Genomic DNA, 20971 nt, shown 5'->3' with positions numbered 1-20971 from the left:
GGTTTTTTTTTTTTTTTTTTTTGAGACAGGGTTTTGCTATGCAGTTCAGGCAATCTTCCTGCCTCAGCCACCCTAATGCTGGAATTAAGGTTTGTGCCACCACGCCCAGCAGTGACAAACTCTTTTTAATTTTAAAAAGTATCATAGTGCATAAATAAACCAGAATCATGGGACACAACTAGGTTTGGATCCTGAGTTAAATAATTCAACTTTAAAAGAAGGTTATCAGAGTTATTCACTATATGTTAACTTCTCCATTAAGCACTAATACTTTGCGGGTGTAGAATACGACTTTATCTTTCCAGCGCCTTGAACGAAACCTCACACATAACCAGCACTCCAGAAATGCTTGTCAGTCTCCATCACGGCTTTCGCAGTGGTGTCTAACACTTTGGTCACAGGAGGGAAAAACTCCCAAAGAGAATTTCTACAAAGAAAGGTGTTGGTTCCAGAGTATAAAAATGATCTTGGAATGCTCATAAGTGAAGAAGAGTGCTCTCCAGATCCCTTTCTCTTTAAAATGCAAATTCTGTCACAGTATCCTAATTTTTCCGTAAATAATTCAGAGACAGAACCAACTTGTGGTTACGGGAGAGGGGCCAAGTCTCTAGTGTTACTTGTTTCGGTAGAAATCTATAAAGTACAGTACCCACTGATGACATGAACTGGACCCGTCCCAGCTTCAAATACACTCAGCTGTCTTCTGAAGCCTTCACTGTATTCTCCACAGAAGGCTTTACTGTCCCCGACTCACTGTCAGAGTCAGATTACCAACCTTCGGCACCGCTTCCGGGAGTGCTGAGGCTAACAGCTGCCATTAATCAGTCAACTTAATCGTTTTTATTTAGTTATTATTTATTCATTCTTATTTATTTTTATTTTATTAAACACTACAAAGTGTTTTTTTTCTGGTACTGCGGATCAAACTCGGGTCCTTGCACTTGCAAAGGAGGCGTCAGAACCACCGAGCTAAATCCTCGTCCCTTAATCATTTTTTTTTTGGTATTTTTTGAGACAGGGTCTCACTATGTAGTTCAGACTGCTCTGGAACTCACTGTGTAGCCCAGGCTGGTCTCAAACTCACAGCAATCCTCCTGCCTCAGCCTTCCGAGTGCTGGGATTACAGGCGTGCGCCACTACGCCCGGTCCCTTAATCACTTTTATTTAAAGAGCAACACTGTCTCTAAAATTTTAATCTTTGAATGATGAAAAATCTTTACAGTTGTATTATCTATTGCAGTACTGGAGACCAAACCCAGGGCTAGGCACGTGCTCTACCTGTAAGCCACGTCCCCAGTCCTTTTTATTTATTGTGAGGCAGGGTCTCAGTTGCCCATGATCCTCCTGCCTCCTGGCTAGCTGCAGCTACAGAGGTGTGTGCCACCATGTCCAGGACTTTAGTACTTTTCCCCTACTTTGTTTTACCAGTGTTTCTTAGCAGGCAGAAAGCTTCACATTTTGCCGTTGGGTAAATATATTTTGTTTACCTTTTACATGGCACTTTAAAACAAGGAGTTTAAGGAAATCATAACTAGGTAAATCTTCCTAAAATATTATTTCAACTGAGTGCCCACACACCCAGAATAGATATACTGTGTTTAATTTCAGCTTTACCACTAATTAGCTTTAGGACTTTGGGCAAGACATTTAAGCTCTTTAATAATTCAGTTTCCTCACCTGAAAAATGAGGTTGACAACAATAATAAGAATATCTAACCCAGCTGTGTTGGTACCCGCCTGTGATCCCGGCCTTCTGGGAGACTGAGGCAGGAGGATTGCCAGTCCTAGCCCAGCCTGGGAAATTTAGAGACTTCATGAGACCCTGTCTTAAAAAAAAAAAAAAAAAAAAAAATGGAAAAAGAGCTGGGGATATGGCTCAGTGCAAAGTTCCTCAGTTCAATCCCCAATACTGAAAAAAAAAAAACCAAACTACTTAATTGGGTTGTTATGACAGTTAAAACAAAATTGAATGGTTAGAGCAAGTCACAAATGTCAGCTGCACAGATAATTTAGAATGTTCTATTAGCCACATTCAAAAAGTAAAATGAAACAGGTAAAGTTAATTTTAATAGCACATACCCAACATAGCATTTTAATATGTAACCCAGCTTTAAAATTGAATATTTTTTGTAGTAAGTCTTTGAAATCTGAGAAGTAATTTATTCTTCAGCATATTTCAGATTAGACTAGGGAAGCTGCTTTACCGGGCAGCTTAAATATGAAGTAAAACCATATCTAGGACATAGAATGTGCTTAATAAATTTTAGTTTTCAGTATCATCATAACTTCCCAGGAATTGCTGTAGCTCAGTGTTTCTCCAAGTGCGTGCTTTCTAACACCAGCTGGTATCAGGTGGTTTGGGACGTGGTATTAAATAACTCTGAATCACATAGTGAGAAAATCAGGTTTTTGTTTTTAGGACACCTTTAACTTTTTTTTTTTTCTCAGTTTCTGGGATTAAACCAAACTGAAGCGAACCCCGTGAGCCCACGGCGAAGCTGTGCAGAGGCGTATGGCCGTGCTGCTGTCTGTAAAGGTTCATGGTGCTGGGGCCCAGCCTAGACCAGGCGGGCAGGCCCCGGCCTCGGGACAGCAGGTGACTCGCTGGAATCCCTGTTTGTGTTGGAGCCCCAGGGCCCGGGTCACAGCCTCTCTCTCCTACCACTTGCAGGAGCTCTGGCTGCTTTGTTTCCTGGTCAGGGATTCGGCAGCGGAGGCCAGGCAGGGGAAGGCGGGATGCCGTCCACCCACTGGATCTTGAGCCCCTTGTCCTGCAACTTGGAGAAAGCTGCCAGCAGGTCCTCGTCTTGAACTCTGGTTCAAAGACAGACATCAATCACCACGTGGGCCAGGTCCTTCTCCCCCCCGCGGGCTCTTTGCAAAACAGAGCACATCCAGCACGATCTTCGATCTTCTCCATCGGAATCGCCTTCTCTGTCAGGCTGGCTGTGATCACCTGCAGCCACTCCCTCTAAACGTCCTCAGGGCAGCTCTTCCTCCTTGACCTCCTTTTTGTTGTTCACCAGGCTCGCTGCTGACTCGCACCCCACCTTCTAGGGTTGGCTCAGGACGGACCCCAGCCGTGTGGCTGTCTCCACCCTGCATCCCTGCCCCGAGGCGCTCTCAGGCCCTGGGTGCTCTGCCTGTGGATCAGTCTCGAAACTTTGGCCTGGGCCTTCAGGTCCCCTGTTCCTTGCATCATCAACATGGGGAGTCTTGATCAGTGCTGGGGTCCCCAGCATCAGCATATCTGGGCTCTTCCAAGCCCCACCAGCTGGGGTCTTTCCCTGGAGCCCTGGGGTAGAAGTCACTGTCTCATCCTCTTGCCTGTGGCATAGCATCCAGGGCACATACAAAGGCTGGTCTGGCTGTGTCCACGATGGCACGGCCAGCCTGCGAGCCTCCGGGACCAGCAACCTCCCACTGGTTTGCGGGCGCTGAGGAACGTGGGACTTTCCCGGGGAGGCAGGAAGGCGGCAGGCACCAGAGGGGCCATCTGAACCCAGGACCCTGATGTCCAGGTGACAGATGACCGTTCTCCTCCAGCCCTCCCCACAGGGAAGCTGCTCAAGAGATCAAACTTCTCCTCTGTGCTGTGGATCAGGTACCACAGGCGACTGCAGAGTTGGGGGAAAGCAAACCCTCCGAGGCTGCTTCTGCAGCAGGACGTGGTGGAGCTCCTCCTAGGCCTGGTGGACAAATTCATTCTCAGCTGACACCGTCCAAGCAGAGGAGGGCCAAGGCGACAGGTGCAAGCCGGGGCCACCATATGGCTCCTTGGATCCTCGGGGAAAGCTACGTTTTGTTTTTTTATGGCCTTATCTTTCCGACTATATGGAGAAGTATTGGTTTTGTATACACTGCTTTGTTTTTTTACATTTTAATTTTTTAGAGATATAATTCATAGACAATACAATTCACAGATTTTAAGGATGTCATTTGATAGGTCTGAGTAACACAGCTGGGTTACCACCTCCTCAATCAAGACGTAGGACATTTCCATTATGAAAACAAGAGCTTCTTAAAAATCAAGAAACAGAATCCAACAGAAGCCATGATGCCAATCCCATACCTTTGAAAACATAATGCCAAAGTGCTTTTACATTTCTACTAACCTTATTGGAGACTGCTGCATTGTATATTTATATAAGGAAATAATCAGAGATGTGGACAAGGATTTATCAAGATTTCTGTTACAGTATCTTTCATATAAAAAGTAAGCACTTTGAATGTCTAATAATCATGGTTAAAGACACATTCTTATATCGAAATTATAGTCATTAAGATTTTTTTTTGTACTAGGGATTGAACTCAGGACCTTGTGCTTGCCAGGCAGGCGTGGGGCCACTGAGCTACATCCCCAGCCCTCATTAAGATTATTTTAAAGATTTTTTAATATTATGGGAAATTTTCTTAATATTATTAAAAGAAAAACAGATACAAAACTATATATATAATGTAAGCCTAATTATGCCAAACATAAAACATAAACAAGACCCAAGAAACTTTAGGTAAAGAAAAAAATTGGAAAGAAATGGGCAAAATATTATTAATAGTGGTTAGCTCTGTCATATCAAATTAAAAAGATTCTGTACAGTAAAAGAAACAACCAAGAGTGAAAAGCCAACCTATAGAATGGAAAAATTCCTGCCAGTTATTCCTCAGACAGATGCCTAATGCCTATAATCCCAGCACTTGGGAGGCTGAGGCAGGAGGATCACTGTGAGTTCAAGACCAGCCTGGGCTACACAGTGAGTTCCAGATCACTCTCAACTACATAGTGAGACCCTGTCTTAAAAAACAAAAAAACAAAACAAAACAAAAATAGTGGTTAGCTCTGATTTGTAATATTATGATTTTTACTTTTATATTTGTGAGCATAAACTAATTATTTGATGGGGCAATACCTATTTATTTGTTTGCTGACCCTATATCTTTGCTAGTTAGAGAGAAAAAAAGTGAAATCATTAATTATTATTATTTTATAGTTAATGCAACTTAAATGAATCCAATTCATTTACTTTAATACAAAGAATCTACCAGGTGCAGTTATTATTATTTTGTTTCTCTGGTTCTGGCTAAATATCCAGATCTTTTCATTTTTTATTTCGAGACAGGGTTTTGCTGAGTTGCTAAGGTGCCCCCTGGCAGGGCTGGAACTTACAACCCTCCTGCTTCAGCCTCCCACAGTGCTGGGGTCACAGGTGTGCACCACTACGTCCCCCATATGTGTAAGAAGTAATTATTACTTGAATGTGGTAGTAAAGGTATTGCTGATTTGGGGTCACCTTCCAGCAGGATATACTGTTGTCTCTGTCACAAGTTAGAAAGTACTGAGCTGCCCCAGCGGTGCTGCTGGGGCACAGCTGGCTGATACACCCGCACCCACCTAGCTCAGCAACGGCGAGCCTTTCAGAGTTTTGGGTGACACAGAAGCCCGCTGCAGCGCGCCCTGCAGGTTCACCACCACTGACCTAGCCTCTTCCCTTCCACTTCTAGCGGAATCCTCTGAAGACAGGGATTTGATTCTATTAGGGAGACAATTCCATCTATATGGATCAGGTTCTTGGCCGCTCGGCTCACACAGCTAACTTCAAGTGTCAACTGCTGCCGGCTGGGACTAGAACTCTTTAATATCGATTGACTTGTGAAGTGATAAGACAGGCCAGATCAAAACCCTAGCCAAGATGCTTATTTACTTGCAAGGGAGAACCATGTGCTCCAGAAACAGAACAGGATATGGTTCAGTTTATCGCAGGTGAATGAGTCTGCACTGTTACAATAAACAAACGTTCATCTGGGTGCTCTTTAGTTCACATTAGCTCTGGTAGCTGAGGGTTACTCAAAGACACATGGCAGGTGTCACAGCTTTGCTTTAAAGCCCTGTGGTGCACACAAAAACCCGCACATAAATGTTTCTAGCAGCGTGGTCATCACAGCCTCTTAGGGAGGGTTTCCTGCTATTCTGAGGTGTGTGAGGGCCCCACTGTCCCCAAGCACTGTCAAGTTCCCTTTACCCGGTTCTACATTTCCCCTGTCGTGTGTATCACCTTCTGATTTACCAGGAAACATATTTATTTATTCATTTATTAAGTTTGTTGCTTATTTCTCCCTGTATTCAAACGAAAGCTTCACAAGGGCCAGGATCGTTATTTCATTCATGGAGGCACCCCAAGGCCGGGAAACAGCTGCATGTATGAACTTTGATTGTATGTTGTTCTCATGTGTTCAATAAATATTTGTCTGGTCTATAAACCCGCAAGAGGGGCACTGCTGAGACAGGAGATGACAGCTTGTGCCTCACAAGCCTGCCTGGTCTCCAGAGATAAACCGCATTAACTGCTCAGGGTCAGCATTTGCCTGTAGTCAGTTTGCTGCCGAGTCTATTACTTAGGCCTTTTCTTTGCCTTCAAGAAAGAATGAAAAGTTATACCTTTACAGAGAACTCTGTAATCAGTTACTATCTTTTATTTCCTTGTATTTTGTTATACACAAAGGAAAAGGGAAAGCAAAACAAAATTCATATTAAACTTCATCTGGCTGGAGAAATACTGACTGCCTCTTTACTCAGAAAGTAATTTTATTAAGAATATTACTAAGAAGATAATTACATTCTGCAAATTCCTTGGTATCTTAGCAGCAAATACATGCCTTCTATTTTAAATGATGTTTACATCTAAACAAAAGTAATCACAATTACACCTAGTCAAAGCAGGACCTATAGAAACACATCATACAACTATAGAATGTCTGCATATGTAAAACTCTCATTATGGCCAGGGTTTGAATTAATTTTAAAAATTACCACAAAAGAACTATCTTAAAGAAGTAAGTTACTTAAGAAAGAGCTGATTAAAATTATAACTTTGAATGGTGCCTTGAATTTCAGATTAAACTAATGTATATTTCCTTTTAAGATGTAGGGCTTGGGGATTTAGCTCAGTGGTGCCGCTGCCTGCCTTGTAAGTGCAAGTCTGGAGTTTGATCCCCAGTACCAAAAAAAAAAAAGATCTAAGGAACATACATCCTCAGGTACCTTTTGGCTTAAGATGAACAAATGTAAAAGCCCTCCCGCCCAACAAAAATTATCTTTATTTTTGGAAGTATACCAGAGAGGAAAGAAAAGGATTGCTTTCTAGTTTTGTTTACAAGCAAGATTTCGTTTTACTTTGCAGTATAAACAATCTTGATGTACATTAGAAATGGAAGGTGTGTCAGACAGAGGTTGTTGAAATTATTTACCCTGGGAATAAATATACCTGTAATTCTCTGGAATGCAAGGGACCAATTTTGACCCATTTACCCACCACAGTGTGTAACTTACTTAAAATCACACACTGTGCTGGTTTACTTGAGTTTTAGTAAGCGGTGGTTTTGAGATTTTTGCTTTGTTTTGTATTTTGAGACGAGATTTCACTATGTATCTTAGGCTAACCTTGAACTCACTATTTAGTCCAGGCTGGCCTCAAACTTGTGGTGATTCTCCTGCCTCAGCCTCCCAAGTGCTGGGACTACAGGCATGCATCACCACACCTGGCTTGGTTTTGAGATTTGATTGCAGAATAAAATCTACAGTGATATCATATTTTGTTTAAGAGTTGTAAAGATCAGGGAAATCAATTGATCTGTATCCCAGAAATATCTCAAATAAGCATTTCCCACTCCGGAGAAATAGTGGCTTTTATACCAGCATCATCACACTCACAGTGACAGGATAGCATTTCTTTCCTGTGCTTTGGTGTCCTCACAAACCCACACTCCTGTGGGGCTGCCCATACCATATCTTACAGAATTCCAGGTATAGCAGGAGGGCATTCATACGGCACAACTGTTAACAGGAGACTATTTTCTAATCTCCATACTTCCGTGCTGCACTGCTCTTGGGATCAAGACTGTATGTTTGTCATTTAATCCTTCAGGCTTTCCCTGAAGAAATAACTCACATATGTATTAGCTATGGTACAATTAAACCCCAACAAAAATTAAACTCCAGTTATTCATAGAAACAAATTACTCAATTGTTTCTCTCCCGTATCAACATTTTTATAGCTAGCTCACAGCAACTCTACTGTATCCAGGTATAAACATGATTTTTAAAAAGCATTAGTGTCCCCTTACTCTGCGGCCCCCCACCCAGCCTCACGCACACTGTGCACACACTCTAAACATCAGTCCATTTCCCCCCCCAGGGCTTCAGCAAGTATGAGGAGTTGCATAACCAGGTGGTAGACCCAAGCACTACAATCTTAGCCACTTGGGAGGCTGAGGATTCCTTGAGCCCAGGAGTTTGCGGCCAAGTTGGGCAACACAGTAAGACCTCATCTCAAAAAAGGACAAAAAAAAAAAAAAAAAAAGAGTTGCAAGTAGATTAACAATATCCAGTGTAGCCCACATTCATCGTGAAAATTGAGCCTTTCCACTAAAAGCTAAAACTGTCTGTGTTGCTTTCAATTTACTTAAACCTTTATAATAATTGGTCTTTGAAATGTAATTTATAGTATCTTCCTGATAATGCTAGACTGCACTCTTTAGTTATTGGCTAGAGGTTATTTACTTATAAGAATAAGCTATAACAATCTGATTTTTGGATCATTTATGTATTATGAACATCAACTAAAAACTTCCTTTTCCTCCATCTTGGCAATTACCATAGTAATTCCCTCTTAAAATTTTCATTGGTCAGAAGCCAGTAAAGAGCCTGTCCAAGATTTTATTGGCTATTTTATTGTTAAACTGCTCAAATGTAAACAGCTTAGCATGCTGTTAGGTCAGATAAAGAAATACCAAAGCTGGCACAGTGGACTGATCTGGCAGAAAACTTTGCCTTACCTCTTAATTTTATATAAATATATTTCTCAGTAATTTGAACATTAAGGAAAAACCTATTTATTTCTTCTTTTTTTAATAGTAAAATTAAGTTTCATTTAAACTACTCAAACATATCTGAAAACAGGAATTTTTTTTTTTTTTTTTTTTTTTTTTTTGGTACTGGGGATCAAACTTGGGACCTTGCGCTTGCAAGGCAGGTGGTGGAAGCACTGAGCTAAATTCCAGGCCCCAGGAATTCTGGTTGTATATAATAAGATTAAATTACAATAACATATAAATATATAATTATATATATAATCTGTTAATCTATTTTTCATCTAAATTCGCTTATTTTTAAAGTGAAGATGTAGATGTTTAGTTTTAAATTTCTGACATTTCAAGTTAAGAGGAAGGATGGTATAATTCTTAAGCACTGACATGGAGCTACAAACACTCAGTAGAAAATATTAGCTCTCAAAAGACTCATTTAAGAGTCAATTAATCTTTGAATTTTGACGTTAGTGCCTACTTTAAAGTATATGACTAAATATGCTTGAGAGAACTCATTTGGATCAAGAAGATAAAATCTTGTATTAACAGAAAGCAATAAACAAAAGCTGTTTTTTGGTTTTTGGGTTTTTTTTTTTTCTTTGTACCGGGGATTGAACTAGGGTCCTTTTGCTTGCAAGGTAGGTGGCAGAACCACTGAGCTAAATCCCTGATCCCAAACAAAAGCTTTTGAACTTAAACTGTTAGATATTATTTAAAGGACATTACATTATTAAACATTTGCATGCCTGTAATCCCTTATTCTGGGAGGCCGAGGCAGGAGGATTGCAAACTATGCCCAGCCTGGGCAATTAAGTCTCCAGTAACCCCACCACCACACACAACCTAGTTAATATTCAAGAAAGAAATGAAGGGCTGGGGATTTAGCAGAGTGACGCTGTGCCTGCCCTGTAAGCACAAGGTCCCGAGTTCAATCCTTGATACCCCCCCCAAAAAAAAAAAGAAAAAGGAAGGAAGGAAGGAAGGAAGCAGGGCTCAGGGGCACATGCCCGTAATCCAGCTACTCAGAAGGGTGAGGTGGGAATACGGAAAGTTGGAGCCCAGCCTGTGCAGCTTAATGAGAACCTGACTAAAAAGAGAATTACAAGAAAGGTCAGAGGGGTAACTGAGTGGTAGAGTGCTTACCTAGCATTTTGTGGCACTGGGTTCCACACAACACAATAAAACAAACAGCAACAACAACAACAAAACAAGCTGGATATGGTGGCGACTGGTTACAATCCCGGCGCTCTGGAAGGCTGAGGCAGGACTGCAAGTCTGAACCCAGCCTGAATAATGAGCGACTTGGCAAGTCAAAAATAAAAGGGCTGAGGATGTCCTTTAGAGTAGGGCCCTGGATACAATCCCTAATTCTGGAAAAGGAAAAGAGCGACAGAGAGAAAGTGAAAAGAATGAAGGAAGGAGGGAGGGTTCGAGGGAGGAAGGAATGAAGAAAGAAGAAAGGAGGGAAGAGATGTACCCTGGGCTCCGGCTCTCAGCCTCGGCTCTCTCACTGGCCTCCTTCGCTTGGGCGTGTTAATTACCGCTCTGTGCCGCAGTCTTCATACGTGATGACGGTACAGACCGGGACCGAGTGCATCAACACTATATACGTGAAGTACGTGGCGCAGCACACGCTAGTAAGTATTAACCATCAGTGTTCTGATCAGCAGTGACAGCGGCAAAGGGAGCAACGTGAATAAAATGCCTGTGAGAGAATGATGCTAGGTCTGTGCTCGAAAATACTCAGGTTTGCCTCACTGACCACTGATGAACTTACAAAGCCTCACTTTGTCATTTTAGGAGGAAGAGCTACCTTTCCAAATAATACTATCTAATAGTTTTAAACTTAAATTAATATAATGTCACTACCATTCTATAATTCTCCCAAGATCATAACCACATTAACACTTCCATTTCTGGACCTAATGCAGATTATATAGAGCGAATGTTCGTTTACAACAAAACACACAGAAAGGTAGGCTAAAAATGACAAACATTCCAGCTGGGCGTGGTGGCGCACGCCTGTGATCCCAGCACTCAGGAGGCTGAGGCAGGAGGATCACTGAGAGTTTGAGACCAGTCTGAGCCATATAGTGAAACTTTGTTTTAAAAAACAAAAGACAACAAAAGAGACAAACATCCTGAATATCTAATTTCTTTCTTTTCTTTTTGGTACTGGGGATCGAACTCAGGACCTTTCACTTGAGAGGGAGGAAGAGATATCTCCAAGGGGCCTCATACAAAGGGAATCAGAACTTATATTGAGGAGCATAAGCCGATGCTGTGACTACATGTAAGCACGGGTTGGTGTGATTAAACAAGGATACTGTATTTTAATAGCCACAGAGGTCAGGAAGCAAGGTATAGGCCACAGTAGGAACAGGAATTAGAACTGAGATTCCTGTAAGTTGGGACTACTCTGTACAGCACAGGAATCCTAAATACTACATGGAAATTAATGCAAAAATGACTCCAGACGGACAGCACTCTTGGTATACATAGCCAAACTCAGAGGGAAACTGTGCAGGAAAGACACATCTTCAGTCCGGGCTCCTGTGGGTCCCACTGATAAAATCCTGCTTAGGATAATCCACAGTATTCCAAACCACAGGGCACAATAGCAACGATTCATCATGAGCTGATGCCAGCAGACATAACAGCACAATCAGACCTCTGAGTAATTCTGTAATTTTTCCTTAAAAATTATGGCACTTGAAAGAAAATGAAGGACTTAAAAACATGAGAAAAGAGCAGAACATTAACAAAAAAAAATGGGAGAATTTGAAAAAGAAGCAACTAGAACCGTGGATATCAAAATTTTTAAACACAGATTAGAAACAGCTGAAGAGAACCGGAGTACTGATCTAAAAAAATGATACGGGAGGCAGCACACAGATAAGAGATGGACAATACAACCAGCAGGCTAAGAGCCATGAAGAACGGATGAAGGTCCAACACACAAGCATTCCACAAAGAGATACCAGGAAACGGAAGACAGGTAATCGTCACGGAAATGTTATTGGAAAATTTCCACCAATTATATCAGCCATGAATTTTCATATCAAATAAACAGAAATGGCCCACACTTAGATACAAAATATTAAAAGTAAAACATTAAAGATAAAAGGATAATCTTTTTTTTTGGAGACAATCTCACTGTGTAGCTCAGGCAAGCTTGAAACTTGCTATGTAGCTCAGGCTGGTATTAAGTGTGCAATCCTCCTGCCTGACCCTCTTGAGTGCTGTGGTTACAAGCATGTGCTACCACATCTGGCTGCTAACGATAAAATGATCATCTTAAAAAGAGTCAGACATGACTGTCTACAAATGAAAAAAATGTATATATTTGTTGTTGTTTCTTTTCTTCTTTCGAGACAGGGTCTCATGGTGTAGCTTAGGCTGGCCTTGAACTTCAGCTCCTCCTGCCCTCAGCCTTCCAAGTATTGGGTTTATAGGCATCCACTACCACAGCTAGCTTGAAAAACCGTGTTATTTAAAACAGCATTCTCAACGGCAACAACTGAAAACAATACTCCTTTGTCATCTGGCATTGAAGTGCAAAGAGAAAATTATCAACCTAGAATCGAGGCGGAGGGGAGGCGAGATGTTTGCTTATCATTTATGTACTTTCCTGTGTGCAAAAGCATGTGTGTGGTGTCATATCGGAGAAAGAAATTCCATCTTTGTCCAAATTTAGGAAACCCGCACCCCTAAGACCCTTGGACTCTCCTAAGTGACAAGAGCATCAGGAGTGTCTTTTATTCCAACACGGCCACTCTTGGAGAGCCCAACACAGCTTCAGGATGGGGTGGGTGCTAGAAAGGCCAGGCCTGATTAGAAGCTTGGGACATCCAGCCACCCTCAATCTCTGGGGGGAGAGAGGCGGGAAATGGATAAAAAAGTAGTGGCCAGTGATCTAGTCAGTTGCAACTATATGACACCCGCACCAGTTTCTTCAAGTGATAGAGTGCAAAGGCCTCCGGAGTTGGTGAACATATTGGGGTGCTGGGAGGGTGGTGCACTGGGGGCAGTCCTGGAAACTCCACACCCCACTCCTGTACCTTGCCCTCTTCCATTTAACTGTTCCTGAGTTGTATCTATGGCAGTAAGTGGGCAAAAAATAAAGTGTTTTCCTAAGTTCTATGAGTTGTTCTAATAAATTACTAAACCTGGAGAAGGGGCCATGGGGATCTCTGATTTCCAGCTGGTCAGACAGAAGCATTAGAAAGTTCTGGACTTGTGATGGTGTCTCCAGTGGGGGCAGTCCTGAGGGGACTGAGCACTTTCATTTGTGAGATCCTATGCTAACTACAAAATGTCAGAAGTGAACTGAACTGTTTGACATGAACTTGGTGTCTGGGGAAACAAAGTGGTGTGAGAAAAGACACCGATGTTTGGTGTCGAGAGGAAAAAAAACCTCTCGATGTAAAATTTCTGTAAAAGTTATAAAATAAAACTACTTCACAGTTTATGTGAAAGTCAAGTTTTGATAGATTATAAATATGTAAGTTTAAATATGAGTTCTAAAAGTAAAGGACACAATGTATGTTAGTATTTATAAAACCTTGATTGGAAAAGAACTTTCCATGCCTGACACCAATGGTGGAAATCACTGGTAGCTTTAACTATATAAAATTAAAACAATAACAACAGAGCTTTTATACTGCAAAACACTGTGATAATATAAAATGTAAACATCAACTAAAGGAAAAACACTGAAATATGAGACGAATGGCAATATTGTTAATTTTACATAGAGATTTAAAAGAATTATTAGGAAAAATAAATGCATGCTCCAGTTGTGAAATGAGCAAAGAACATGAACTGGCAACTAAAACACACACACACACACACACACACACACAGATCAAGTGGCCAGGGAGCTTGGGAACACTGACAAAGAAGGGAAATGGTTTGTCAGAGTTCACAAGAGCAGTTAAGAGAGAAAGTTAGTATTCAAACTAGGCAGTCCTACCCTTGAAGTATTTCTTTAATGAATGAACGGTTATGTATTTATCACTCTAGGTATTAGCATCAGACTCCAAAAGGCAGGGTGTAAGACAGAATGTGCAAGACCACCTTCTGCCCACTCACTCACATAAATGTCTACACAGGCTTAGAAGAGAAGACGCAAAAGAACAAAGTGTAACAGTTGTCTGACCATGGGAATTTTCTGTTCACTATTCACTTTCTGAATTAAAAAAAAAACTTAGAATAAGCACATATTATTTCCACAATAAAGGAGAAAGTTATGTTAAAAATTCAAACAATAATACACAAAGAAAAAGTATATAAATACTTTGAGTACAGGGTCATTGTGGCTCTCTCACAGTCTCTGTCACTAAATTCAAACATCCTGTCACAATTCTAGTCTTTTTTCCTGCTAACCTTTCCTGCCAAATTACTCTTCCTAAAGAACTGTGACCTTCTTATAGTTCACTACCTAAAAACCTTCAATAAATGCTCCATTTTTTATATAAGTAAGAACTCCTCAGCTTGGCCTCCAAGGCCTTCCAAAATTACAGCACTCAATCACCTTTTTTACTTTGTTCCACACAGCCCAGACAGTTGACTACTTGCTACTCTTTGTATAAATGTGCTGTCTGGGGCTTTAATAACTTGTCTACCACTTGTGTGTGTGCCTTGCTCATGTGATTAGCTCTATCTAGAATGTGTCTTCTCCATACACCCACTGCCTATCCAAAGCTCAGCTCATATGCTACCTTCTCCCGAAACATTTGCCCATTTCCCGCATCCTCTCTAAGAACTCATGGCTCCCTCCTCTGTCTCTCCCGGCGCTTTCTTAGTCTTTATGTTTCACCTTTCCTAACAGATAATGACTTACTTGAGATAGGCTCTTTTTTTGTTTGTTTGTTTTTTTGAGACAGGATCTCACTATGTAGTTCAGACTGACCTGGAACTCACTGTGTAGCCCAGGCTGGTCTCGAACTCACAGCGATCCTCCTGCCTCAGCCTCCCAAGTGCTGGGATTACAGGCATGCGCCACCACGCCCGGTGAGATAGGCTCTTTAGCCCATTCGTTTTCACATTCTCGTAGCAAATTCTTATTAAATAAACATTATTAACCAACAAAATAGACAAACTCACAGAATTCAATGCCATTATGTTTAACTGTGGCTATTAGATTTCTCCTTCTTTGAACATAGGAGATATACATTGGTAACGGTACAGGATTGTTCACTTATTTTCCAGGTCTTTGACTTAATAAAGTGACTTGTGAATTTAATGGACTATAAATCCTTCATCACACAAATGCTACGTCATTCTATGAATTGATGGCACAAACACCACAGCATTTTGGTGTACATTTTGATCATTATGGACCAGTGTAGAAGGGAATTTCAGCTTTACTCTCCAGGAAAGGAGAGAGTTGGAGGATTGAATGTTTTTCTCTACCTTTTTGTGTTGTGCACAGTGGTTCCTCCCAGGACAATTCTCACTCCAGGAGTGGACCGGTTCAGGTTATAAACTGTCAGGGCCTCTTCATAGGTGGTTCCTCCAATTACAAACACAATGATATCCTGAGGTCTATAATAATGGAGAGAGAGAGGAGAGAGAGAAAATGTCTCAGGATGAGAAAAAAAGGGCAAAGATTTGTTATTAATATTATATTCAGAGGGTTTTAATTTCTAAATCATGCTCTTTTTTTTTTTTTGGTTGAGGAAGCAGAATTAAGGCAGAATAGAATAAAAGGTTTAAAAAAAGTTTTAATTATCTGAAATTGGCAGGAAACAGAGCAGGAAATGCTGAATAGTGATTTGCTTTCTGTTTATGAGCGGATGTCTTATAATTTCTGTGCTGTGGATTTCAAAATAGCACAATAGTGTTTGCTGGAACCAAATGTAGAAATATTCTTTTATATTCAAGAGGCTGAAGAGTGCTACTCTGTGACATGGTATCAGCACAGAGTAATTTCGGCTTCTACTACACACCACCTTTCACACAGAGCCTCCCACCAAATACTGAGAACAGCGCTGTTCCAATGGCTTCTGTCCAAGGATCTCAAAGCATTGGTGTATTTGTGAGTGTCCCTGACACGAGAACTGGAGACATTTAGTATTCTGTGTATTTAAAAAATGAGACCTCTAAATGCTGTCTCTGGGAACTCTGCCTCTTCTTAAAATCTTTGTTTCTGAATCCTTTGATAAACTAAGGAGAAGAAACCATAGAAGCCTAAAAACAAAACAAAACAAAACAGAACAAAACACAGGTGGAGTTTGGATACTGGACAAGCTGACACATCTGTTCATCCAGCAGCTTCATTCAGGGGCAGTTTGTTGTTTCACTGTTTCAGTCTTTACCGAAACAAAGAAAAGAGTGGTCTCTTTATTAGCTCTTTCTGCAGATCTTGAGATCATATTATTTTCTAAGCATTAAAGTCTTACTTGTTTTTCTTTTTTATGTCATTAAAAGAAGATAAAATTATTTAATCACAGAAAAATAATTCAGTTAAATCATTAGACATTATTTAAAACTTCACCAACTAGAAGCATCAATAATAATATTTCATACCAGGGATCAAACTCGGGACCTTGCACTTGTGAGGTAGGCAGCGGAAACACTGAGCTAAATTCCCAGTCCTAGAAGCATCCATTATTAAAAAGAAACATCTTTTTTGTTTGTTTGTTTGTTTGTTTGTTTCAGTACTGGGGATCGAACTCAGGACCTTGCACTTTTGAGGCAGGTGCAGTGCCACTGAGCTAAATTCCTAGCCCTAAATAGAAACATCTTTAAATGAGGGATAATATATACATATGTATAAATCATGAAAAAAAAATTGTCTTTGTTTGTCTCTCCATCTTTTCCTAAGATGGTTTGAAGTAACTGAGAAAACATTTGCCCTTGTAGGACTTCACCAAGACAGAATCAGACTTTATAGCTGTTTAAATATGTTCAGACAGCCTCTGACTTGCAGCGGTCTCCTGGGGAAAGTATGAATGCTTCTGATTATGAAGCCCTGGTTGTCTGGCAGTTAGGGTTAGGGCAGACAATTAAGTATGACACTTATACGTGGACTTGAGACATTAAAACCATTTCTGAAACACGTGATTTACTTTTAAGACAAAATAAACTTTGTTTGTGACTACCCCCCTGGAACAAAATATCTAGCATCACAGTGCTTTGAGAGTTACACAGTAAATATGTTCTAAAATTATTTTTTATTTAAGTAATTGTCCCTCTCATTTTAGTTCTCTTGATGCCTCCTAACAGCCACTTCCAGGTTCTCCCCAGAGATGAGCATTGCTATTTGTCTCTCATGTATCTCTCAGAGATGGCATCTGTGTGTGCGTGTACGCTGAAACATACGTGGAAATGTTCTGTACATGCCCTTCTGCCCCTTATTTTTATCTTGGACATACTGCACATTCAGGTTTTGAGAGGGTCGGGATTTAGTTCAGTGGTTCCACTGCCTGCCTCAGTTTTTGAGAGGTATTCCCTAGTTGCTTCCCAGATATCACCTACCAGCAATTCAGAAAAAAAGTGCATTTCTCCACATCCTCATCAACCTTATATATTTTCTTTTTCCTTTCCTTTTCTTTTTCTTTTTCTTTTTTTAGAGATAGGGTCTCACTATATAGTTGAGACTGACCTGGAACTCACTATGTAGCCCAGGCTGGTCTCGGAACTCACAGTGATCCTCCTGCCTCAGCCTCCCCAGTGCTGGGATTACAGGCATGTGCCACCACGCCCAGCCAACACTATGTATTTTCAAAGCTTTTGGTCTTTTTAAACTGAAAGATAAAAAACTAGTATCTCATCATAGCTTCCTATTATAATGAGTCCAATAAAGATCTAAAGCTACAGATTCAGATTTATGTATCACCAGCATACAAACTTTTGGAGATGGTACAGTGTGGGAATAGAGGGCTATGATCAACTCCAACAATGAAGAGATACTGAGGGCCAGAGATCCAGCTCAGTGGTGCTGCTGCCTCGCAAGTGCAAGTTCCCAAGATGCAGCAATGCTTAATGTATAGCAGGTTAGTCTTTTCCGACCAGCTTAGTCTACCTTAACCTGGCTCTTTGTTACACTCTTTGTTCTTCAGTTACACATATAATTAGAAAGTGAGCTTTATAAGAGTAAAACAAATTTCTGGAGGGGGAGGTGCTCATTCTGCCTCAAAATAATGGAGGAGACTTTAGGAACTTAGTCCTTCACTCTGTTTTTTGGTACCAGGGATGGAACTCAGGACCTTGGGCTTACGAGGCAGGCATGGCGCCACTGAGCTAAATCCCCGGCCCTCAAAATAATGGTGAGAGAAATGACTGAATATCATTCTATTTCCTTCTCTGTGAAGAACCCTATACCAGCAGTAACCATGTGCTGACTATTGCTTGACCGACACTTTGCTTAAAATTTTGCAAGGCAAACATCACAGCTGAGGTGGCAGAAATTCAGAAAGGTCAAGTAATGATCTCATGGTCCTTTTATCTTAAATTTCAGTCAGCTTTGGCTTCTACTACTCCACAAATAACTTCTTTTGTCGAGGTCATATCGCTAACCCAAACGATCACGTTTCGGTCTTCCTTGACCTGTCAGCAACATTTGCTTACGCTGCTCATCTGCTCCTCCCGATGTCCCTTCCTGCACTTGGCTTCCAGGACACCCGGGATTCGGTTCGCCCCACTCCATCAGCGGCTACTTCTCAGTGTCCCTTGGTGATTCGTCTCTCCTCATCTCCCTAACCTCCTACTGGCCAGACGCTCGCCTTCCTCTCTTCCCCTACAGCTAGCCGCATACGGCTACTCCATTTAACTTAAATAAGACAGAACTAAGTTAAACATGAAACTCCTCAGCAGTGTCAGCCACATGTCAAATGTTTGATAGCTGCATGGAGCCAATAGCTGCCTGCTGTGCTTCGAGATGGTTTGGGCTGACCCCAAAGGTTCGTGTGCTGAAATTTAACCCACATTGTGAAGTGGTAAGAGGTCGGAGACTTAACTCTGACTAGAGTGATGATTAGGGTTAGGGTCATTAGAATAGAGCCTCTCTGACTGAATCCTGGTGGTGATGCAAGAAAAGAGAGGGATACCGGAGAATACAGGTGTTTTCTCAGGAAAAATTGGTATTCTTTACAATACTGTAGAATACTTCTCAGGGCAAGGAGCCCAAACTAACTTGAGGCCCACACTTTTATCTTGAATAAACACTGAAGAATTGCACAGATTATCCCATTAAGAAGGAAGGGAGGTACGGCAACCAGCTTAGTGATAACCTCTCTGTTGCAAACTAGGGATCTGAAAGTCAATTTAAAAAGCCACTGGGTGAACAAACAAGGATCATCCTAGAAAACGATGCTGCTTCTCAGGGGTTGCCCTCTGACCGTCACCTGCTTCACAAGTACATCTGTCTGTTATGGAAAAGAAAAGCAAGAACTGGGAGAGGATGATCTCGAGTGCACTTCTAGCATAGCCAGAGAATGCTGTCTGGTAATTTCAGGGTGCCAGAGTATTTTTGTATTACCGGAGAGGAAAGAAAATGTCAGGGATGTTTATCTGTGGGCGCAGGTTACATAAATGTAAGGACAAAACCTAGATACAGGCGTAGGCTCTTAGAATGTGGCTCAATTACATACCCAACAAAGATGACTGTGTCACACTGGATTACAAAAACATTAATACATATTTTCCTGAGCCTCCTATTACTTATTCAAGTGGCTTAAGGAGAAACATCTTTAAAATACATTTTAAACATCTCTGACATTTTCCCTTTCCACAGTGAATTTTAAAAGTACATGTCCTGGCAAGGCCAAAAGTAAAACATACAGCAAACCTTTTTTATACGATGGCCAAAGCTAAGCGGAATACACAAGTTCAATTCTTTGTGTGCATCTCCCTGTGCTCTGTAATTCACCATAGCAACTAAAAGCATTAATTAGTGTAGACAGCAGACATTAGAAAACAGCAGCCAGCTCATGCTGCATCTAGCTACACAAGGCCATCCTGAAAACTCAATAGATTTGTATCATAGTTACTAGAAAAAAATTTTAAATTTCATGTATGATATTTCTGGAAATCATTATTTCTATATGTAAGGCAGAAAAGCAAACTTTCAAAAGGCCATACTTAATTTACTTTGTGGACCATCCCACTTATGTTAAAAATTCAACATTTTTTTTTCTTTCCTTGTACTGGGGATCAAATTCAGGACCTTGTGTTTGCAAGGCAGGCATGGCACCACTGAGCTAAATCCCCAGCCCACAAAAGTTTTAATTATACTTACAGATGGTAAAATTCTTATGAGCATTTACTACAGGCAAGAGAGAGAGAGAGAGAGAGAGAAAAGAAAAGCCAAAGCGAAAGGACTGCTCTTTTATAGAAACCAAAGTAAGCTGCTGTGACAAGATTCTACTAAATTTTTGTAAATGTGCAAAGTACTTCCTTTTTAAATGCTCAGTTCCAGAATACATGATCATATAGATTCATTTTTTTCACCAAGTGAAAAAGTTGCTTTTAAAAAAATCAGGGATAAGAAGCAATTCTTTAGTAAGAAAAATAATTAGTTTGATAACAGGATATGTAAGAATCCCATTTGCAGGGTAAAGTACTAATCCAATTTGTGGGCATGGTCATACCGCCAAAGAGGTTAAACACTAATTTAACAGCGAATGGCTAAAAGTGTTTCGGTTTTGCAAAGGTGTGTTCTTGCCAAATCTCCTTTGATACCTTCTAATATTAGAACAATAAAACAAGGTGTTCTATCACGAGATTTAAATAATTGTAAAGATGAATAAAATCAATGACTCTTTTCAATGTGATGACACAAGGCCAAGAAAGTGGCTGCACCAGGGGGCTGGGATTTAGCTCAGTGCCTGCCTCGTAAGCACAAGGTCCTGAGTTTGATCCCTGGTACCAAAAAAAAGAAAGAAAAGAAAAGATAGTGGGTAAGTGGATGGGAGGTGCACAACAAATACTGCATAGGATTACTAACAACCTGAAAAAAATCTAAATTTTTGTAGCTTCAATTAAAGTCTTTTGGAAGCTCCTAACATAGTTGCACTGTTTTCTCCTGACCCCGTTTTATGATCATTCTTGTTCCCTAAAGACTGTAGCTCTGGCTTGCTGCCTTCCTTTTTATTCCTTCTCTTTT

At 40.9% G+C, this 20971-nt stretch overlaps 1 protein-coding gene and 1 pseudogene across 2 annotated transcripts in view; both read right to left on the bottom strand.

The window, feature by feature from the left end:
* Window positions 1-20971, bottom strand: part of Vps45 (vacuolar protein sorting 45 homolog) — a 62377-nt gene that overhangs the window by 12964 nt on the left and 28442 nt on the right. For both annotated transcript variants that reach the window (XM_010616367.3, XM_033758420.1), the window contains one exon: window positions 15277-15408. In XM_010616367.3, the coding sequence (XP_010614669.1) occupies window positions 15277-15408 (132 nt within the window). The remainder of the gene's footprint in view (window positions 1-15276; window positions 15409-20971) is intronic.
* LOC117284018 lies at window positions 2136-3997 on the bottom strand (annotated as a pseudogene).

The sequence above is a fragment of the Fukomys damarensis genome, unplaced genomic scaffold (genome assembly GCF_012274545.1).
Source record: "Fukomys damarensis isolate Sample0158 unplaced genomic scaffold, DMR_v1.0_HiC HiC_scaffold_33, whole genome shotgun sequence".
NCBI lineage: Eukaryota > Metazoa > Chordata > Mammalia > Rodentia > Bathyergidae > Fukomys > Fukomys damarensis.
This window is presented reverse-complemented; position numbering and strand designations above follow the sequence as displayed.